Source organism: Geotrypetes seraphini, chromosome 14 (assembly GCF_902459505.1).
Source record: "Geotrypetes seraphini chromosome 14, aGeoSer1.1, whole genome shotgun sequence".
NCBI lineage: Eukaryota > Metazoa > Chordata > Amphibia > Gymnophiona > Dermophiidae > Geotrypetes > Geotrypetes seraphini.
Window position 1 is genome coordinate 71,246,246 of NC_047097.1, and position 23,519 is coordinate 71,269,764.

The window sequence follows — 23,519 nt, forward strand, 5'->3', positions numbered from 1 at the left end:
GAGACAGAAATAAAGGCAGGGGTCAGGCAGAAAGAAAGAGAGAAAGAAAAACAGGGGGCCAGGCAGAGAGACAGAGAGAAAGAAAAACAGGGGGCCAGGCAGAAAGACAGACAGACAGAAAGAAAGACAGCCATCCACACAGCGGCGAAAGAATGACAGACAATGGGCCAGAAAGACAGACAGACAGCCAGCAGCCAAGGATAGAGAGAGAAAGAAAAAACCAGACAGATAGACAGCGGCCAAGGAGACAGAGAGAAAGAAAGAATGACAGACAGACAGAGGGCCAGAGAGACAGACAGAAAGGGAGAAAGACAGACAGAAGGAAAGACAAACAGACAAGGGGCCAGAGAGACAGATAGAAAGAAAGACAGACAGCCATCCAGATAGCGGCCAAGGAGAGAGAGAGAATGAAACAATGCCAGACAGACAGGGTGCCAGAAAGACAGACAGACAGACAGAAAAACAGACAGCCAGCAGCCAAGGAGAGAGAGAGAGAAAGAAAAAAAAATACAGAGAGACAGCAGCCAAGGAGAGAGAGAGAAAATAAAATACGTACAGACGGCCAGCGGCCAAGGAGAGAGAGAAAAAGAAATAAAGAAAGACAGACAGCCAGAAGCCAAGAAAAGAAAGAGAGAAACAAAAAAAAAAAAGACAGATAGTGGTCAAGGGAGAGAGATAGAAAGAAAAGGGCCATTGAGAGAGAAAGAAAGACATACATCAATAATAATAAAATGCTAGAGGCGCATGCGCTCTTGAAAATTTGTGAGCGGTGGCGCCGTGAAGTGTGCTTCTGTGCCAGTCCTCACGGCGCCTGTGCGTGACTGTGCAGAAGACACCAGCGACTCCTCCCTTCTGCTCCTCTTCAAAGCGGCCTGCTGAGGTTCGCCAGCCACTGTAGCGAACCTCGCAAGCCGTTCTCCACCTCTGTGCAGAAGAAGGAGTCGCCGTGTCACCTCCCGCCCTCACTTGCCGCTGCCGCCGCTGATCCTCCTCTTCAGAGCAGCCTGCGATCGTGGCCGGCTTTAAAGAACCTCGCAGGCCGCTCTCCAGCTTCAGTAGCACGCTCCCTCTGACGCACGGGATCACGTCAGAGGGAACGTGCTACCGAGTTGGAGAGCAGCCTTGCTTTGCTCGGGGGGGGGGGAGACAGAAGAAGGCCATGGAGAGACAGTTAGGGAGAGGGAAAGGGGCCTGCTTTGGGGGGGAGGTGTGTCCTGGGGGCAGACAGCTTTGCTCGGGGGGGGAGACAGAAGGATACAGACAGCGGCCAAGGAGAAAGAGAGAGAAAGAAACACAGACAGACACATCTATTCTAGCACCCGTTAATGTAACAGGCTTAAAGACTAGTTTCTATATAATCGTAAAACCCAAGTTCAGTTTCTTTTGTATTAAATGTATCGTGGGTTTCTCTCTTGTTTAGTTTTGGAGAAGGGTTGGGATACTTTGTAGTTCATAGTAGGCTGCAAATCTTAATATGCTTATGTTTGGATCCCCGTGTTGCTCTATTCAGGGTTGATAAGCAAACCTGAGGAGTTATTAGAACTGGTGTTTCTCATATGAGCTTGATGTCGCAAGTCTAATTCTCACAGGACAATATATTACAACTTTTCCTTTTTTTCCTTTCTACAATAGTGAATTTTAAAATAGCAGAAATCTGATCTTACGTTATTTTGTGGACTCTGGAGATTTTAGGTATCACAAAAACATGGCTTATAGTCTGAGAAGTATCTTAATAAATTTGAATTAGGTTTTTAAAAAACTTGACTCAATCCTTGGCTCAAGACAGTTCTAAGCAGTTTACATATTCATGTACTTTTGTTCTCCGGGGATAAATACTTTTACATTACTGTGTATAATGGTATAGTATGTTTACTGTCAGAAGGACAAGGTCATTCTGAGGTTTTTATCAATGACTTGAGCCTTTGCTGGGGATCTTTGCTCCCATTTGCTGTTGGATCTCCAATGTACATAATTTAATGAAGGGGAGGACCCTGTGTTCTAGGTTTTGGGGATTTTTTTGTTTGTTTGTTTTAAAGATTGCTGCATTTCATCCTGTTCATCACAATGTCTTGTTGGAGCATTATTATCACTACTGTTTAATATCTACTTGGCAAAAGTAACCAAGTCTTCAGAGATATGGATATTAAGCTTCAGATTTTCACAAGTGATATTCCATTTTGTGCTCTTGAGGGAGCACTGGATGTGAAAATTGGCTAGGCTTGGCTAGTATTCGATGTGTTGTGAATAAGCTGTAGCTCAGTCCTCACAAAACTGAAATCTTGAGTGCAGACGCCCTTAATTTAGGACTCTTTTTCTTGACAAGGTGTGCAGATTCTGTAAGCAACCAGGCCTGTAGTCTGGGTGATGATCTGGATAATACACTTACTATTATAGTTGAGGAAAGAGTACATATCTTGTACCAACAAAGATTTTGTGGAGTTGTCTTATTTGCTTGTTAGTATGCATTTAGATTATTGTAATTTTTACAATGCTTGAGTACCTGATTGTAAAACCGCTTAGATAACCTTGATAGGCGGTATATAAAAAATCCTAATATACTAGATACTAGATTACATGGTTCTGCAGTGCAAGAATGTGAAATTTCTCAAGTTCAAAATGTGGTAATACGAGTTCTGTCACAATTTTAATATTGGGAGCATATTTCTCCAAAAGAAGATAAGAATTGCTATACTAGGTCAGATGAAAGGTCCCATCTTGCCCAACAAGTTTCAAGTACTCTGGGGTGTATACCATCTAGTCTGTGATCTTGATGAACCTGGAAGATGTTTCAGTTCCTCCAAATTCTCAACTTTTTAAATAATGTTTCTAGCATGAGTAGCTTCCTTACATCTTAAGGTGGCCAAACAGGTTGAAAAGGTAACGGCAAAAGCTAGAAGGATGCTAGGGTGCATAGGGAGAAATATGGCCAGTAGGAAAAGGAAGGTATTGATGCACCTGCATAAGACTGGAGAGATCTCATTTAGAATATTGTGTATGCTTGAGCATCCCCAATATTGAACAAGCTGGGGTAATTTCTGTTGGGTTGAGCACTCCCCAAGAATAGCTGACCCACAAGTCTTCCCTCTGACGTCAACTCTGACGTTGGAGAGAAGGTTTCCGGGTCAGCTACTTACATGCAGCATGGAAATTGCTGCCTGCGCCATCTCTACAAGGAGTGCCGCTGAAGACTAAAGGGAGCGAGTGTGGCTCGATCAAGAATTGGGTCGGCTTTTGGGGGGGGACGGACAGGAAGGCGACATCCCGGTGGCGGCTTCTACTAACGGGCAGAATATCCTCCGCTGTAGCCAGGCCACATACCCCTCAACAAATGGCCTGCGTACCACTTGTTGAGGAACACTGCTCTAGAGGACCCGCTAGAATTCACTCTTTGATCCCTTTTATGACTCTTACAATTAAGTCTAAATTCTTATGTCTCCCCAGATACATTCTAGACAATATTCTCATTGCTATCTTCACTGTCCACACCATTTAACTTTGGGTAAAGTGTATGTATCATCCATTATGCACATTCAAAGCATAGATTGTGAGGCTTCATTGCTTACTCTTGCACTGCTTCCTGAGTTTGGTCCATAGACTGATGCCCTTTTGCATGTGTTACTTTCTAGGCAACTTGTGTACATATGGGGTACTGAAGATGCATGACCTGCTCCTGCTTGAAGTGCCTGCTGTGGGGTGAGGCATTGCTGCTATGGGCTAGCAGGGATTTGGAATAGGTAAGAAAGGGGACATCTGGGACATCCCTTGAGAATACGGGCTATATTTTTACTCTGCAATCTGACCATCAAATGTGCCTGTGGTGTGAGATAAAGTATGAGGGGTTGTCTTTCCTCCTGAAGCCACTTATGAAGGACCAGTCTAAAAACCATCTGGTCTCTTACTCTATAAGACTGGTTTCTAGCTCCTTGCTGGGGGTGAACCCGTTGAAGGAAATCATGGGAAGTAGGATCTAGTGTTGCAAAGAAGCTTGAATGCTCTGCTGTGGGAGATGTTTGCACATTAGGGCTGTTGCTCCTTCTGTGCCTAAAAGCATGACTCGGGGGTATTAATTTTACTATGGCATTTATATATTGCTTAACCCGCAAACCAGTTCAAAACAGATATTAATTTATTTTGGACTCTTAACTGCTGGGAATTATCTGCACTTTGATAGTTCCTCCTGGTATTGTCTTGTTCAGGTGAACAGAGATTCAGTGCTCAGATGCTGGAACCAGAGCTACACGGTTGCTGTTGCCTTCTGAGCATTGGTTAAATACTCTGCTCCTCGGTTTCCAACACTGGATTGCTGGTGTTCTAGCTGCCTGATGGGCTTCTGTCCACTCCTCGCTTCTTGTTTGTAACATAGTAACATAGTAGATGACGGCAGATAAAGACCCAAATGGTCCATCCAGTCTGCCCAACCTGATTCAATTTAAATTTTTTATTATTTTTTTTTTTTCTTCTTAGCTATTTCTGGGCAAGAATCCAAAGCTTTACCCGGTACTGTGCTTGGGTTCCAACTGCCAAAATCTCTGTTAAGACTTACTCCAGCCCATCTACACCCTCCCAGCCATTGAAGCCCTCCCCTGCCCATCCTCCACCAAACGGCCATACACAGACACAGACCGAGCAAGTCTGCCCAGTACTGGCCTTAGTTTAATATTTAATATTATTTTCTGATTCTAAATCTTCTGTGATCATCCCACGCTTCTTTGAACTCAGTCACAGTTTTACTCTCCACCACCTCTCTCGGGAGCGCATTCCAGGCATCCACCACCCTCTCCGTAAAGTAGAATTTCCTAACATTGCCCCTGAATCTACCACCCCTCAACCTCAAATTATGTCCTCTGGTTTTACCATTTTCCTTTCTCTGGAAAATATTTTGTTCTACGTTAATACCCTTTAAGTATTTGAACATCTGAATCATATCTCCCCTGTCTCTCCTTTCCGCTAGGGTATACATATTCAGGGCTTCCAGTCTCTCCTCATACGTCTTCTGGTGCAAGCCTCCTATCATTTTCGTCGCCCTCCTCTGGACCGCCTCAAGTCTTCTTACGTCTTTCGCCAGATACGGTCTCCAAAACTGAACACAATACTCCAAGTGGGGCCTCACCAATGACCTGTAAAGGGGCATCAACACCTTCTTCCTTCTACTGACTACGCCTTTCTTTATACAGCCCAGCATCCTTCTGGCAGCAGCCACTGCCTTGTCACACTGTTTTTTCACCTCTAGATCTTCGGACACTATCACCCCAAGGTCCCTCTCCCCGTCCGTGCATATCAGCTTCTCTCCTCCCAGCATATACGGTTCCTTCCTATTATTAATCCCCAAATGCATTACTCTGCATTTCTTTGCATTGAATTTTAGTTGCCAGGCATTAGACCATTCCTCTAACTTTTGCAGATCCTTTTTCATATTCTCCACTCCCTCTTCGGTGTCTACTCTGTTACAAATCTTGGTATCATCTGCAAAAAGGCACACTTTTCCTTCTAACCCTTCAGCAGTGTCACTTACATACATATTGAACAGGATTGGCCCCAGCACCGAACCCTGAGGGACTCCACTAGTCACCTTTCCTTCCTTCGAGCGACTTCCATTAACCACCACCCTCTGGTGTCTGTCCGACAGCCAGTTTCTAATCCAGTTCACCACTTTGGGTCCTAACTTCAGCCCTTCAAGTTTGTTCAACAGCCTCCTATGAGGAACTGTATCAAAGGCTTTGCTGAAATCCAAGTAAATTACATCTAGCATATGTCCTCGATCCAGCTCTCTGGTCACCCAATCAAAAAATTCAATCAGGTTCGTTTGGCACGATTTACCTTTTGTAAAGCCATGTTGCCTCGGATCCTGTAACCCATTAGATTCAAGGAAATACACTATCCTTTCTTTCAGCAACACTTCCATTATTTTTCCAACAACTGAAGTGAGGCTCACCGGCCTGTAGTTTCCTGCTTCATCCCTGTGACCACTTTTATGAATAGGGACCACATCCGCTCTCCTCCAATCCCCAGGAATCACTCCCGTCTCCAGAGATTTGTTGAACAAGTCTTTAATAGGACTCGCCAGAACCTCTCTGAGCTCCCTTAGTATCCTGGGATGGATCCCGTCTGGTCCCATCGCTTTGTCCACCTTCAGTTTTTCAAGTTGCTCATAAACACCCTCCTCCGTGAACGGCGCAGAATCTACTCCATTTTCTCGTGTAACCTTGCCAGACAATCTCGGTCCTTCTCCAGGATTTTCTTCTGTGAACACAGAACAGAAGTATTTGTTTAGCACATTTGCTTTCTCCTCATCACTCTCCACATATTTGTTCCCAGCATCTTTTAGCCTAGCAATTCCATTTTTTATCTTCCTCCTTTCACTAATATATCTGAAAAAATGTTTATCTCCCTTTTTTACATTTTTAGCCATTTGTTCTTCCGCCTGTGCCTTCGCCAAACGTATCTCTCTCTTGGCTTCTTTCAGTTTCACCCTGTAGTCCTTTCTGCTCTCTTTGGAAAGAGCAGTTGGCTCCTTTGGGAACCTGTTTTCCTACCTAAACCAAGCTCCGGCTGCTTGTGGCTTGTTGTTCATTTGCTGTGCTGTTAGTGTCTGGGTCTTGGGTTTTACCTTAATGGTGTTGCTGAAGAAAAGTTGCTTCTAGGAGGAGAGGTAGCATATGATATTTGTTGAAGTTACAAGTCTGTGGTAAGGACTGTAACCTGCTATAGGTTTACTTTTCTACATTACTACTCGGTGCTGCTGTGTGCTAGGAGAATTGGGACAGTAAGACACAAATGAACATAAGAATAGCCTTCCTGGGTCTATCAAGTTCTCACGGTGGCCAATCCAGGTCCCTAGTATCTGGCCAAAACCCAAGGAGTAGCAACATTCCAGAATCCCAAAGAGTAACAAAAGATTCTAGAACCCCCAAGAGTAAAAAGATTCCAGGCAGAATCTCACAGAATAGTAAGATTCCGGAACTCCAATGAGTAGCAACATTCCAGAATCCCAAAGAGTAAGAAAAGATTCTAGAACCCCAAAGAGTAACAAGATTCCAGGCAAAATCTCAAAAGAAGAGCAAGATTCCGGAACCCCCAAAGAGTAGCAACATTCCATGCTACCAATCCAGGACAAGCAGTGGCTTCCCCCATGTCTTTCTCAATAACAGACTATGGACTTTTCCTCCAGGAACTTGTCCAAACCTTTCTTAAAATCAGCTACGCTATCCGCTCTTACCACAACCTCTGGGAACGCGTTTCAGAGCTTAACTATTCTCTGAAAAAAATTTCCTCCTGTTGGTTTTAAAAGTATTTCCTGTAACTTTAGTTAATATCCCCTAGTCTTTGTAATTTTTGATGGAGTGAAAAATCGATCCTCTTGTACCCGTTCTAGTCCACTCAGGATTTTGTAGACTTCAATCATATTTCCCCTCAGCCGTCTCTTTTCCAGTATGTTCTGGTTTATTTTCTCTGCACTGGAGCTTGGAGAGATTTTTATATTAATATAAAAGTATTTCTTTAAATTTAACAATAAAAACACATAAGATATAATTCAAAAACCATGATAGAAACTTTGAAAAATGAAGGCAGATAAAAACCATATGGCCTATCCAGTCTGCCCATTCATGCCATCTGTTATCCCCTGCATTCTCCTAGATATCCTATGTAACTGTCCCAAGCTTTGAATTCAGTTTGTTTTCATCTCCTTCACCTCCATTGGAGGCTGTTCTGCAAATTTACCACCTATACAACATAAAACTGCATATGCATAAAACAATAAAAAGAGTTAATAAATTGGTGACAAAAAGAAAACCCTTAATTCAGATGATCAAATGCTATTCAAGCAGCCAGGCTTTCAGATATTTACTAAGGTCCAGGTTCTATAAACGGCACCTGAAGTTTGCCTAGGGGTGCCAATTTAGGTATTCTGGACTCTTAAGCAGACATATACAATAATTTCCAGAAAGTATGAACCTTAAGCACACCAGCACACGCAAGAAGTCTCTGTTCTTTTTTGAAATTTACTCTATTGAATAAATGGAGTTCATTTACTCACAGTTCGTAGATTCTCAGAAGCTTGTAGCTCTAAGCAGGGCTGTGGAGTCGGTAGATAAATGTTCCGACTCCGACTCCTCAGTTTTTTGTACTTCAGACTCCGACTCTGACTCCAGGTACCCAAAATTTCCTCCGACTCCTCAACTCCGACTCCACAGCACTGGTTAATTTTCAGATTGTTAAAATGGAATGTCAAGTTGAGAGAAATGAACATTTTCGACATCACCTTCTTTTTGCTTTTAATCAAGGTTCTAAGGCCGCAGAAGCTGCTCGCAACATTTGTGCTGTGTATATAGTGGGTGCTATAGCTGAAAGAATCGCTCATGATTGGTATGCCAAGTTCAAAAATGGAGTCGGTAGATAAATGTTCCCACTCCGACTCCGACTCCTCAGTTTTTTGTACTTCTGACTCCGACTCCAGGTACCCGAAATTTACTCTGACTCCTCGACTCTGACTCCACAGCCCTGGCTCTAAGGCAGTGTCTCGCAAACTTTACAGCCAGCGGCACACAATCCAATGCCCAGGCCGGAAGGCACCTGGAAGTGTGCGGAGGCCCATGGTGGAGGGTCTGGGAGGTATGGGGAGAGGAGGGCTGACTTCTACAGGGCATGAGAGGCACGTTCTGTAGGCAGTCAGCCAGCGTGGACGACTCTCCTCCCCAGTGTGTTGTGGCACACCTGAAATCTCAGGAGGCACACGGTTTGCGTTACGCTGCTCTAAGACAAGAGACTTCTAGTAGTAGGTGAGGATGGAAATTTTGGAGAGAAGTTTTATAGCAGAGTTTGGAGTGTAATCAGGTAAAATGCTGAGTAGTGCATATGTGTGCATGTACTATATGTGGTAAAAAGACTAGTTTGATTTCAGGGGAGGTAGAGAAGCATATGTCCTTTTGAGACAAGATGGAGCCTGTCTTATCTAACTAAAGCACAAAGGACCAAATGGAACACTCACAAGGTGGGGGGGGGGGGGGTGTGAGGTAAAGTGACCAATAGAGGATAGAGAAGGTCATAGAAGGTGGCCTTTGATTACAGCAAGTAGACAAGAACATAAGAATTGCTATACAGGGACAGACTGAAGGTCCATCAAGTCCAGTATCTTGTTTCTAGCAGGATACTGGGCTGAGAGAAGGAGGAGGTCTTTACAGGAGAAAAGACCACTGGTAGCAAGGCTTATACAGATAATTAGGGATGGAGAAACTATATTACACACAATGCATTGTTCATATATGGCAGGAAATGACTTACAGTACTAAAGTTCTAGGAAATGAGACTAGCACCAACACATCTTAGAGTTATAAAAACTAGCATAAGGCTATTGAGGACAGAGAACTAGGCATCTATCTAGATGCCTAACTAAACTTTCTTAATTGGAGGTGTTAATTGAAAGTACCATTTAAAAATTAATTAGCTGGTAGATGCCTACCTTGCAATAATAGACACATACTCTAAGATGCCTACCATCAAGTAGGCGTGAGTAAGGGCAGATTCTGGGAGGATTTTAGATGGATTTTGGGTGTGGTTTGACTTGAGCACTGGTAGGCGCCTAACTCAGACACACTCATTTAGGCCAAGAAAACCCTGGCCTAAATGGGAGTGCACCTAAGACCGCATAGGCACTGCTAGACGCAATTTTATAAATGACACCTTGCAGTTAGGCACCGTTTATAGACTTGGGGCCAAAATGTTTCATATCCCTCTTCATTCTTCAATGTTTCAGTTAATGAATTCCCATAAAACAGGGCCAGCTATTGAAAGGGTGGACTTTTTAGCTCTAAACAAACTTTCCTCAAAACCCTGTAACTAAAACCAGTTCCTCATATTTCATAGAGCTTGCCTTTAGCTTAGCCACCGCTAATGACTCGATCTTACTCAAGCTTGTCCTTCTATATATCTCAACTGCACTTGTTGCCTCGGCTGCCTATTAAGATATTTAATTGTATCATGTTGACGTTATAAGCATCAGGTCTGTTTATGTCCAACTGAAGCAACTCCAGCTAAAGGCTAGAGTAGATATTAAATAAGACAGATGTATCCCGGTGGTACCCGGCAGTTCAGTGTCCAAGGTGACGTTCTGTTTCTGAACAGAGCTGATTGTTGTCTGTCTGACAAGTAGGATTTGAACCATGTAAATACTGTTCCACTAATGCCTGTTTCTGCCAGCCTTGTAAACATTATATTGTTGATTCACAGTACGGAGCTGCTGAGAAATCCATTAACACGGTATTGATTCTCCTCATAGTTTTCGTGTGGTGATACGAAGGGGCACAAGAACTGTCTGTTCTGCAAGTCTGAAGCCAGATTAACACAAGTCTACTCGGTTACTTTCATTAAGGCAGTCATTGAATTGATTTATAAGTGTATGTTTTGCGATGACAGGGATACTAGAGTGGTACTTTTTGAGCATGTCCTGGTCAACTCTTCAGTTGTGGGGAGGGGGGGCGGAAACATGGCTCTTTATTGGCATTGGCAGTTGCCCTTCGACAAGAGAGGAGTGAACAATTCTGGTGACCTCTTCAATGAAGCCTTTGCTTACTAGCCATACTATCTTTTGCTGGGCAGTTATCAGCTCTAGGCCTTTTGAGAGTTGGTTTTGTTTTTTTAAAGCCTCCTCTCATACCAAGTTGAATGTGTCCCAGAAGGCTTTGCATGGGGGAGGAGCTGGTGAGAGGTTTGATGGAACTGTCCTCCATAAATTTTGCCATTCAAAGTAAAGGTCTCTTATCAGAATCTATGAGGACAATGCTGGTTAGGTCTGATTGGGAAGGCTGGTTCAGTTGTGGAGTTTGCAGTAGACTGTTTACTATAGCTGCTTGGTTAAATTTGCAGCCTGTTCAAGTGATTGAAATGTAGGTTTTTGGTTATTGTTAAATTCCAGCTGTGCTTTGATATGCGTTTCTTACACCTGAAAGGCAAATGCAAAATGAGAAGCACTGATAAGTCCAAAACAAGAAAAGGTGGGACAATAGTCCCTGGATGTATCAGGAGTAAAAATTTCAAAAGTTTATTAAAAGATCATAAACAACAAATTACACAAACATGTCTCAAAAACTCTCATTACACTAATTGCTTCCTGGAAGTTTTTTGGGACGTGTTTCTGTCATTTTTTGTTCATGAAATTTGAATAAACCTTTGACATTTTTAATTTTTACTCCCGATACATCCAAGGACTATTGTTCCACCTTTTGTTTTGGATTTCATACAGTTGAACCTCTCAATGTAAGTGAAAAAAATCACAGAAATCTCAAGCTTACATCCTTGATGTTTAAGGACTGTAGTTCTAGGGAAGGATTGTGCATAGAGCATAGGGCCTTATTTTATGGGGCTGTTTTTTCTGTCTTGCTATATTTTCTTCCATCTGGAGTTTGGCCTCCCTGACTGCCGCCTTAACCTTTCTAGATTTTGTCAGTATGAAAAGGAAGAAGCAAAGCTCTTTAAGGATTTCATATTTCTAGGATTTGGGAGAATCAACCCTGATTGATCTGTAATATGAATCAAATCATTCATATAAAAACGAGCCTTCCATGAATAATCTTAAATATTACAGTATAACTTTAAAAAAACAACAGCAAAAAACTGGCCTCTATGGTTAACCAATGTGACTCAATGGTTGGTTATTAAAAGATTTATTTACTGCTCCTCAGAGATAATCAGTACAGTTTAGAAGAATAAAAACCAGAAATGAATAAAGCTTCACGAAAAATAGAACAGCATAAACTAGTACTGGACAGAAATGCTCTGAAAACTGTCCCAGTCCTCTAACATCCTAGAGAAAGCTTCTGAAAAGAGATGAGCCTCAAGCAATGCCCAGTCAAATGAGTGACAGCTTCTTTTCAATTGATTTTGAACAACCCAAGTTTTTAATATTATAGTAATCCAGCTTTCACAGCACAAGAGCCTGAGCTACCTACCGTATTTTACGCTCCATAAGATGCACTTCCCCCCAAAAAAAAGTGGGTGGAAATGTCTGTGCGTCTTATGGAACGAATGTACCAATTTTTTTACACCCCCCCATCATACCTTTTGAAATTCCCTTTAAATCCTGGTGTTCCAGTGGGTCAGAAGTGAGCTTTTCACGCTCCAGCCTGGGCCCGCGCCACTCCCTCAATGGCTGCTGTTGGTTCTCGCGCGGTTTGCGAGTCAAAGTTTGCGGAGTGTTTTGCTCGTCTTGCAAAACACTCGACCGAAGTTTGACTGTATTTTATAGTATATATTTATTTGCAACTGTTTTTGTACCTAGTTATTAGTCACATCTGAATAGTTTTAACCATTATTTATTTACAATTAAATCATATACATGTTCTGGCAAGATTGACCTGCAGTTCTTCACTTTTCAATCCCACAAACCACTCCCCTTGTCCCACCCCTCCTTTCTGCCCAAAATAAAGCTTGTTTGAGATGTTATGCTGATTGCCAGTATATTTATTTTTAGGTTTTTAAGGACAATCCACCAGGATTTAGAAAAGAAAGCAAAGGAACGGAGAACAAAACTGTACAATGCATTAGGACAGTAGAAGGAGACACGATTTGGATTACATTTTTTTTTTACTGGATTATAAAGAAGAAGAAAGTGAAAATGGGAAGAAAGAAAATACAGATTACAAGAATCGTGGATGAACGCAATAGGCAGGTAAGGAATGTTTTTATTGCTGAAAGTTTTTCTTCACAAAACAGCATCTCATGTAGTCAACTGAGCATCGCAGTAAAGGTAATTTTTTTTTTGTTAGCCTAAATTTCAGCATGCTCCTTATTGACACAATGGATATACTCGCATCTTGATAGGTTTTGCCTTATATTTCTCTTGGTTGTAAATATAACAAAAGAAATACGTACACATGATTTGGGCACATACAGCCTAATTTTATAAAATATGCTAAAATTGTGCACATAAATTTAGGTGCAAACTCAATTTGTGTGCACATTTTAATTGAATAATTAACCATTAACTCCAATAATTGGGATCCTAAGCAATTATTGGTGTTAAAATTTATGTGCATATATTTAGGTGTGGGATCCATGCAATTCCTAAAAAGGGGCATGGCCTTGGGAGGGTCAGGGGCGTATCAGGGGTGTTTCTGCAATTTACGCGCAGGGTTATAGAATAAGCGGATCTATGCCTAATTTAGGAACGGGGCTTTGTACCATGTTTCAGTTGGTATAAATGACCACGCCTAAAGATAGGTGTGGTTCCTGCCACCAAGTGCTATTCTATAAACATCACTGAACTTTGCGTGCTACTACAATTTTTTGGCACTGATTTTTAAGGCACCCATTTATAGAATCTAGGCCTTAGTGCATAGGAGAGAGAAAAAAAATAATTGAATCGGCATAAATTTGAAGCTTGCCAGCAGTGATGCACGCTGGGAAGAATAACCCAAATCACAGTTACCGGATGCTAGGGTCCACTTTGTGGGTTAGCACCAAAGAAAGGGATTTGGGTGTCATTGTAGACAATACGATGAAACCTTTCGCCCAACGTGTGGTGGCGGTGGCCAAAAAAGCAAACAAGATGCTAGGAATTATTAAAAATGGGATGGTTAACAAGATTAAAGATATTATAATGCCTCTGTATTATTGCTCCATGGTGCGACCTCACCTGGAGTATTGCATTCAATTCTGGTCTCCTTATCTGAAGAAAGAAATAGGAGCGTTAGAAAAGGTTCAAAGAAGAGTGACCAAGATGGTAAAGGGGATGTTTCTTCTCTCGTATGAAGAAAGACTAAAACGGTTGGGGCTCTTCAACTTGGAAAAGAGACGGCTGAGGGGAGACTTGATTGAAGTCTACAAAATCCTGAGTGGAGTAGAACGGGTACAAGTGGATCGATTTTTCGCTCCGTCAAAAATTACAAAGACATGGGGACACTCGATGAAGTTACAGGGAAATACTTTTAAAACCAATGGGAGAAAATTTTTCACTCAGAGAATAGTTAAGCTCTAGAATGTATTGCCAGAGGTTGTAGTAAGAGCGGAGGAAAAGTCCATAGTCTGTTAAGACATGGGGGAAGCCTCTGCGTGCCCTGTATCGGTACCATGGAATGTTGCTACTCTTTGGGTTTTGGCCAGGTACTAAGGATCTGGATTGGCCACCATGAGAGCTGGCTAGTGGGCTTGATGGACCATTGGTCTGACCCAATAAGGCTATTCTTATGTAATTCTAGTCATTAATGTTTCAACTTTAACATTCAACTGCTTCTTAATTTAAGCCAAATTTTAGACTTCAAGGTTTGATAAAATTTCTTACTGCCTATAATATTTAATTGGAAAATAATCCATTAAGACTAGGTCTGATTTATTTCAGCATCTGATTCTCTTTTGTGATGTCTCTTCTATCAATTAGTCTGGCTTTAAGCAGAGTTGTGGTATCAAAGCAATTTTGGGTGGAGTTAGAGTTGGTAAAATTGTACTGACTCAAGACTGCAGGTTCAAAATAAATTTGCCATATACTGTATTATAAACTTGAGATCCAGAACACAAAATTGAACGCCTAATATCAGTAGGAGTCAGTTGAAGGTTTAGTGTTCCAACTCCAAAATTCTGTTTATGGAAACTTCCTTTTTTCAGTAGGGTTGTGAAATATTAAATGACTGATTTAATAAATGGTCAGTAAAGTTTTACTAGTTGAGAATACACAGGCATGTTGGAGGAGGTCTAGCATAGATACTATTTAAGTGCTTTTTCTGTTTGAACTGAAGTTTTAAAACATTCATGTAAAAATTGTTGGAACAAGGAGAAATGATATGTTCTCTGTATTAGCTCCCCAACTCTGGAACACCCTGCCGCTTTTTATCAGAAAGGAAAAAGATCTTATCTCTTTTAAAAAATTGTTGAAAACTTTTTTATTTAACGATGCTTTTAACGATTAATTTCCTTTCTTTTCTCCCTCCTTTATATTGTCTTTCCCTTCCATATGTCCTTTCCCTCTATTATGAGAAATATTGTAACTTTTTCCCTCCTTTCCTCCCTGTTATGTTTTGTTAATTTTTAGGTAAAGAGAAATCTCCTCTACTTTAGTTAATTAATTAATAATTACTTGTGCTGATGTTTTGGTTGTTTTGTAATACTAATATGATATTATGTTTTTTATAACCTGTATTTTATTGTACATCGCCTAGAAAGTTTTATATAGGCGATTAATCAAAATAAACCTGAACTTGAACTTGAACTTAATAAGAATTTGCATCACTTTAATTTTTAAAATGTCAAATACTTGAATGAATTTTGTTGAAAACTTTTGAAAACCTCTTTTGGCATCAGCTTTCATCTGCCTTGTGAACTTACCAGTGAACGGTTTTAGAGCCACAGAAGCTTAAAGTGCTGTCCTGAATGAACGGTAGTTTTTCCTAGCTATAAAATATTTATTTATTTATTCATTCATTCAGTTCTCCCAGGGGAGCTCAGAACAGTTTACATTAAATTATTCAGGTACTCAAGCATTTTTCCCTGTCTGTCCCGGCGGGCTCACAAGCTACCTATTGTACCTGGGGCAATGGGGGGATTAAGTGACTTGCCCAGGGTCACAAGGAGCAGCGTGGGTTTGAACTCACAACCTCAGGGGATTGAGGCTGTAGCTCTAACCACTGTGCTACTCTAGAAATCAAAGTGAGCCAAGTATAGGACAATGAAGCCATTGTGACATCACTGATGAGGCTGGCTCTCATTGGTGGAATGAGACATTATGATGTCACAATACCAGCTCTGGTTATCAGAGGCTGAAACTTTTCACACTTTATTTATTCAATTTTCTATACTATTCTCCCAGGGGAACTCAGAACAGTTTATATGAATTTATTCAGGTACTCAAGCATTTTCCTTGTCTGTCCTGGTGGGCTCACAATCTATCTAATGGACCTGGGGCAATGGGGGGATTAAGTGACTTGCCCAGGGTCACAAGGAGCAGTGTGGGTTTGAACCCACACCCCCAGGGTGCTGAGGCTGTAGCTTTTAACCACTGCGCCACACACTCTCCTCCTGTAACATAATTGTCGGGTTTAAAATACCATTACGTCTGTGTTGTGACAGCACATAACTTGATTTGCTGAAAAGGGTTGACCTGGCCTAGATGAACTGTATAATAGGATCCAGTCAAACTTGCAAACTCAAAAATATTTGGGGGGCTAACTTGGAGCCTCATGTACTAAAGTACAAGTAACTTCACAAAAGTATGCTTTAAACAAAATAAATGCCTAGAAACAGAGCAAAAATCACAAATTTCAGGGATTTTGTGCTGCTGTTCATGTGAAGAAGCCATTTGTAGTCACTTTGCAAAAATACATTTTGTGATAGCAAGTTTTTTTTTATGGAGTTTGCACAAATATTCATTTAAATTTGCCATTGACGAGCTGCTGTGTTGCAAAATGTAGCTCATTGCTTTTACTATTTTTGCTATAAAACATGTGAAAGGAATTCCATAGGCCATTTTTTTTGCAAAATTTACTGCATCTTCTTAAGGTGGTGGTGTTTGTCCCTGTTGCAGCAGCAAAAATAAGTCCATTAGTATGGTGGTGGGTGGACCTACAGTGTTCTTCAATGCAAGACCTGGAGGGCTAATGGTGGCCCTTGAAGATTTCTGAGGCGGTTCCCATTGTCAGTGTGTGTTGTTTTGCAACTGTGCATTTTTCTACTCAAGTTTGTGACAAAGGCAGAAATGGGATGGGAAGAATTGCTGTATGAAGGACAAGGTATTCCTCAATTGAAGAACAAAATGCATTTGGAAATATCCTCCTCCTTGAGGGCACCTCCAATGAATAGCTTGAAGGGAGGCTGGAAGGAATGAATTGTCAGAATTATGGGTTTCCATGCAAAGATACTTGGTGGCTGTCCTTCAGCTCATTTGGATCCATAGTGGTCTCTCTGTACCACACACCCCTTTCTGGAGAGAGTGGGCTTTGAAACATTGGTGGCCTGCGGCTTGAAAGTATCCCCTAAGACTGACTCATCCCAAGAGGATCCCATAGTTGGCTTCAGACTTGTGCTTTACATTGAGTCAAGAGAGGGAGTTTATAGGAATTAGAGCAGTGAATTGCAAACTATATGCCACAAGAGACACATCCTGTTCGTGAGTCAGCCGACGCCTCACTGCTCCCCCCTGGCATAGCAATTTCAGAGTTAGCAGAGGGATTTCCAAATCCTGGCAGTCCGGGTTTTGAAACACCCCAAGCTCAGAGCCTATTTCCGGAGAGTTTCTGCACATGCACGGACATGAATGTGATGTCACACGTGCATGATGTTGTCATGTTAACATCCAGATGTGTGGAGGCCCTCCAGACGTGGGCCCGAATTTAGTGTGCTGGGACAGAGAAAAGTTTGCGAGACGCTGAATTAGAGGGTCCATACCCACCTTGTAAACTCCTTTAAATTTACTCACGGCTCTTTTTGCCACAGCTTGGTACTTGAGAAATTTCACATAAAGCAAAGCCAAGGGATGTAAATGAGTCAGGAGCTCATTTACATCTTGTAGCTAAATTTAGGGGAAAATGTGTGTTAACCTGCAAGCATTTATGTGGATTAGATGAGACCTAGTTGAAATTTAACACTCAAAAATGTATGAATCAAATTTTAATGTCCATTAGAAGTCAGGCATTTGTGAAACTAATCTTATCAAATCACAGTATACTTGAATGTAGTATCTAGGTATATGAGAAGTATGATAAAGAGAGCTCCAGCTCAGTGGAGGCCCATGAACTTTGTAAGCAGAAGATCCTAGGTTCAGTCCTCAGCAACAGTTCAAGTAGGGCAGGAAAAGAACTCTGTCAAAATATCAGTGAGTATTTTCCATAAGTAAAGGAATGGTGGGAGAACAACATGGCCTGCTGGAAGGCTCATTTGGGTCTTTATTTGTTCTTCTTGACTGTTGTTACAGCATCTGATGTCTTCTTTTCCTGTGGAGTTGTAGCTGCCTATTTCCTGAAAATGAAGTTTATATCGGCATAATACACCATTCCTGGGAATGCAATAAGATATATACACTATAACTGCATGTGTTGGTTAAAGCAAGGTCTTATGCTTCACATTTGTTGAGGAGGTGTGATGGGTCCTGTCGTACCACAAAGCCAGTCACGGCTTATTGCCTCCCATAATTTAGCTACTTTTGTTCAGTTTAGCAAATGAAAGCAACTTTTCATGTGCTGTCAATTTTAAGCAGTTCTTTCACGCTGAATTATAAGTTGAAACCTGCGTGAAAAGTAAGTATTAATGGGAGTGTAAGAGGAGCTTGGTGTTTAAAAGAGGCTAAGAACCAGGATCTAAATCCCTCCTTGTGACCTTGGGCCATATCACTTTACCCTGAACTGTCTCAGCTATAAACTTGGAGCTCTATTTACAAAGCTGCATTATCGCCAAATCATGTTTGGAAATGTGCATTATTTTGCCAATAAAGCAGCAGAAGCACAAAAATTTCATTCCGATGCATATTAAATAGTGAGCTGCAAAAGATCCAGAAGCACTTAGAAAGGCTCACAAAATAGCATAGGTTGCGTTAAATTTCATAGGCTTTTATTAATCGAATTACTTTCTCAAAAGATGTTGGCAGTGGTAATTTCTGGGAGGATTATACCCACTAATGCACAAGTTGATTCTGGGACAGTGAATAATGCAAATTAGCCCCCCATCCCAGTTCCTTTTTATTACACAATGAGAAGGCCACGAATGAGCAATGAGATGGAGCCATGTTGAAAGAGACTAGTTGTGTTGATTGCTTGCCTCAGGGATCCATGCAAAATACAAAACACAATCTCAAAGGTCTTCTGTAGATAAACAACAGTGACCTGAAGTTTTTGACAAAGTTCCTTAAGAGACACTCTTGAGAAAATGAAGAAGTCATGGGATAGAAGTCATTGTTCTTTTGAGGATTAGGAATGGAGGAAAGTGAATTTAAAAAAAAGAGTTCCGGGAGAGATCTGGGAAATTATGGACCAGTAAGCCTGACTTCAGTGCCGAGAATAGTTAAGCTCTGGAATGCATTGCCGGAGGTTGGGGTAAGAGTAGATAGCGTAGCTGGTTTTAAGAAGGGTTTGGACAATTTCCTGGAGGAAAAGTCCATAGTCTGTTATTGAGAGAGACATGGGGGAAGCCACTGCTTGCCCTGGATCGGTAGCATGGAATGTTGCTACTCTTTGGGGTTCCAGAATCTAGTTACTCTCTGGGATTCTGGAATCTTGTTATTCTTTGAGATTCTGCCTGGAATCTTGAGACTCTTTGGGAGTTCTAGAATCTTTTGTTACTCTTTGGGATTCTGGAATGTTGCTACTCTTTGGGTTTTTGCGAGGTACTAGTGACCTGGATTGGCCACTGTGAGGACGGGCTACTGGGCTTGATGATCCATTGGTCTGACCCAGTAAAGCTATTCTTAGGTTCTTAAAACACATGCACCTGGTTCATGAGCTGGGATTTTGGTCTTTGCCTTCGCTTCCCAAACTGATGGTCATTATGCCAAATGGGACAGCATACACTCTTTGTGATCACTGCCTATCATTATGACACTCTACAGAGGGCCCTTGAGTGTCACTGTGGTCACAGCTGGAAAATATCTGAGCAGCCCTGCCATATTCTCTGGGGTTTTAATTGTTTTTTTTTCTTTTGTAGAGATGATGTGTAAGTTTTACCATGGTGTAGAAAATAATAAAAACATTAAAGTGGTGCGATTGATAACTCTGCATTTCTCCTTCCATCCTCTTACTCTTTTTTTTTTTTTTTTTTTAATTACTCCCACACACACACCTGACTTTATTATTATGTTGTTTGTTTTCAGGCTCCCAATGGTTTAGAGAAGTAGAGGAGTAACCAGGCATTTAATAAAGATTTTATAACAACTGGACTTTGGACTGTCTGGTTCTCTCCATGCTGCTTCATTATATTCATAGTTAAATGTAGTTTTTGCAAGGTTCTATGCCATTTTCTTCTATTTGGGATTTATTTTGTTGTTGACTTCGAACAATTTTTTGTTTCAGGTTAAGTGGTTGGTAGAAAGTTAAATTTGTGTGTAAACTGAGAAGGGGTGTGAAAGCAGAAAGTATTTCTTTTAAGTCATTCTCCAGAAATTTTCTTTAGATTTTATAGGTCTAGATCAGTGTTTCTCAACACACGGTACTAGGGTACACGAGCTGCTTGTTGGGGGTATATGGCACTGCATATGTCTCCCGCCCAACTTCCTCCTTAATGGCTGCCGCCACCAAGAATCTCATGCTCTCATTGCTCACCAGCCCCGCTCTGCTGAAGCTGCTGCTGCCGGCGGGGATCCCATGCCTTCCTTCCTGTCCGCTCCCTCCACCGAAGCCAACCCAGAAAGCTTCCCTCTGATGTCAGAGCTGACGTCAGAGGAAAGCCTTCTGGGTCAGTGGGGGATCCCAGTTACCTCCTTCCAGGTGGGCTGTTTCTTCCTGCCTTCAGCAGCACTTGTTGCAGGGCTGTGTCAGCGGCTCTTCACGCTGCATATGGCTGACCCAGAAACCTTCTCTCCAATGTTAGAGCTAAATTCAGATAGAAGGCTTGTGGGTCAGCCACAATCAGCGAATAGTTACAGTCAGTGAATACAGATACAACGAAGAATCAGCAAATACGGTTTACAACAAAGAGGGCTGGACAATCAGCAAATAGTTACAATCAGTGAGTACAGGTACAATAAATATGCATGTGCAGGGAACAGGTTAAATAAGAGGGGACAAATGTAAGGTGGGCAGGGTGAAGAGGTAAGGCAAAAGAGAACTTGGGGAGCAGGGGTAGGGAGAGAGGACTTAGGTTATGATTCGGTTTAATAATTTCCTGAAGTTTAGGTAGGATGAGGAGCACGAGATAATTCCGCTCAGCCAGTCATTTAGATGACCTGCTTGGAAGGCAAGTGTTCTGTTCAGGTGTCTTTTGTATCGGCAGGCCTTTAGAGTTGGGTGGTTGAAGAGGTGGGTTCTGTGGGCGGGCCTGGAAGGGCAGTTTAAGGAAAAATGGGGAACCAAGTAGAAGGGGGCCATACCAAGAATGGATTTGAAGCAGAGACAGGCAAACTTGAACTGGATTCTTGCTTCCATGGGTTTTTGATAGTAGGGAGTTATGTGTTCCCATTTTTTCAGCCCAAAGATCAGTGGGATTGCTGAATTTTGGATGATGCGGAGTCTTTGAGTGGTTTTTTTGAAGGACCTCCAGATAAATAATGTTGCAATAGTCGAGTAGGCATAGGATGTAGGATTGTACCAGGTTGCATCGAAGTACTTTCTGATGGTTCTCAGTTTCCATAAGGTAGAGAAGCCTTTTCTGACCAGTAAGTCGGTGTGAGTTTCAAGGGTGAGGTTCTTAGTATTGGATACCACTCTTGAGGACCTACACAGGGAGAACATACTAGTTCTAGAGCTCATTAGCCTAAGATGTTTAACTGGAGGGTCTACACGAGTCACCGAACGAAGTTTTGGTAATTACATAACATTACATTAGTGTCTAATATTCCGCCAATACCTTTCAGTTCTAGGCATAAGGCAGAATGGAACCCATTAAACATGCCGGGGCCAAACCACGCACACACAAATAGACCATCACTAATAATCTAAAGCGTATGCGATCTTCTACTTTTCGCCACTATAACTTGAATCCTAGCGCTGCTCCTTGTGACCCTGGGCAAGTCACTTAATCCTCCATTGCTCACCGCATCGAATGTGTAACCACAAAAAGGTGGTATACAAGTCCCCTTCCCCTCCCCCTCTTTCATCTGTGCAAAAGAGCAGGTGCAAGCTGCATGAGTGGTTTTTGATGCACATAGGTTTTCGAAAAGGAAGCACGGTACATTCTTTGCCCTCAAAAATATGAGTAATGCATATGCCTTAAAACACCTGCATAGTTCACAACTACACAGACTCTTTGCATTAACTTGAGAACCCTGGCTTTGTTAACTACAGAATTCATCTTCCTTCCTACCTTTTTTGTATAGACACTGTTATGTTATACTTTTATTTATAAGTAATTTTGAACGGAAATTCTGAGCTGTGTTCCTTGCTTTTTGTCCTGACTAAACATCACTTAGGGTCCTCTCAGCACATAACAAAGAAAGAATCGGATTGCTAGAAATAGCAGTCATGTCTTTGAGATGGTGATAGCTTTCATATATGGGCCGGGGGCTATGTTCCAATATCTAAAGAATTAACAAAGAGATTTCTTTGTTTTCCCTGTTAGATTTATACTAATCTAAGATTAGAAAACCCCTGTAAAGAATTGTGCCCTCAAAATAGTTTATTCTTTCCTGCAGGTGACATTCACAAAGAGGAAGTTTGGATTAATGAAGAAAGCATATGAGCTGAGTGTTCTCTGTGACTGTGAAATCGCCCTCATCATTTTTAACAGCTCTAACAAACTCTTTCAGTATGCCAGCACTGACATGGACAAAGTTCTCCTCAAATATACAGAATACAATGAACCCCATGAGAGCAGAACCAACTCGGATATTGTGGAGGTAACTTATGTCTCCTTATAATAAAGAATTTTCTCTTTGATTTGGTAATATTTAAAAATAAAACCACAAAGGAAATAAGGTAATATCTTTTTTTAATGCATTTTATGATTAGCTTTCGAAGGTAGCCCTTTTTCAGATCAGAAATAAGCAAATGTTGACCAATATCAGTACATGTATATTCCAGTGAGTCTCATCACAGGAAGAGGTGTCAAAGCCGTTTAAATTCCTTTGTAGTGTGAAAGAAAGCCAAAGTCTTTTAAGCCCTGTCTAGTGGGTATGGTTTTGATTTCAAAGCTCTTAACACGGACCTCACACCATTTCAGTCTTTTGGTTTGATAAGGCATGTTGTGTCGTGGAGTGAGTCGATTTTTAAAAGGCAAAGCTGTTTGTATGTGCTGTCAAGCTGACTCTTTTATTGTACAAGAAGAATGTTTATCTGAAATTACGCCCTATTGGGCCAGTGAAAGGTTTCCTTTATGGCATACGTTCGCTAGTGGATTGGTGATCACTGCTCCATCTTGGTGCTGGACGTTATCTTCCCAACATACTCATCGGTAAAGACTAAAGCTAGAAATGCAGGAGCTGGTTTATCCTTCCATGTTTAGCGCTTTCAAAAAAAAAAAAAAAATCTAACAGATTAAGACAAGATTTCCCTTTGTTAAATCCATATTAGCTCTTTTGCATTTTGCCGTGTCTGTCCATATACCAGTAAATCTCTAATGTATCCCCTCTTTTAGTCTATAGAATATAATGGATGCGTTAGCATTTAGCACGCCTTAGTAAAAGGAACCCTTATTTATTTATTTTTCTTAGAATAGCTGTTACTGTTCTGCCTGGCACCAATGGTGAGCTCAAATTAGCCACACTTCCATTTTCAGATACTGTACATGATTTTAATGTTAAATTACAGATTACCAGCAACAGAGCTGTGATTTCTTGAGTTCTTTCAGTGTATTCAGTCTGGTCCTAATGATTTGTTAATTTGCCAGTTTGCTGCTTTACATTTTTCTTGTTCACATTGATGTGCTTTAATTCTGATGAGTCATTGCCATCAAGTGTTTTT

General features: G+C 41.4%; 1 protein-coding gene across 11 annotated transcripts in view; it reads left to right on the forward strand.

Annotated features, from left to right (window-relative positions):
* MEF2A (myocyte enhancer factor 2A) overlaps positions 1-23,519 on the forward strand; it is a 123,516-nt gene that overhangs the window by 17,819 nt on the left and 82,178 nt on the right. For 7 of the 11 annotated variants that reach the window (XM_033919918.1, XM_033919929.1, XM_033919925.1 and 4 more), the window contains exons 3-5: positions 3,627-3,734; positions 12,464-12,661; positions 22,253-22,456. In XM_033919918.1, the coding sequence (XP_033775809.1) occupies positions 12,608-12,661; positions 22,253-22,456 (258 nt within the window). In that variant the 5' untranslated portion in view covers positions 3,627-3,734; positions 12,464-12,607. The remainder of the gene's footprint in view (positions 1-3,626; positions 3,735-12,463; positions 12,662-22,252; positions 22,457-23,519) is intronic. The other 4 variants (XM_033919922.1, XM_033919920.1, XM_033919924.1 and 1 more) reach the window with 1 other exon arrangement.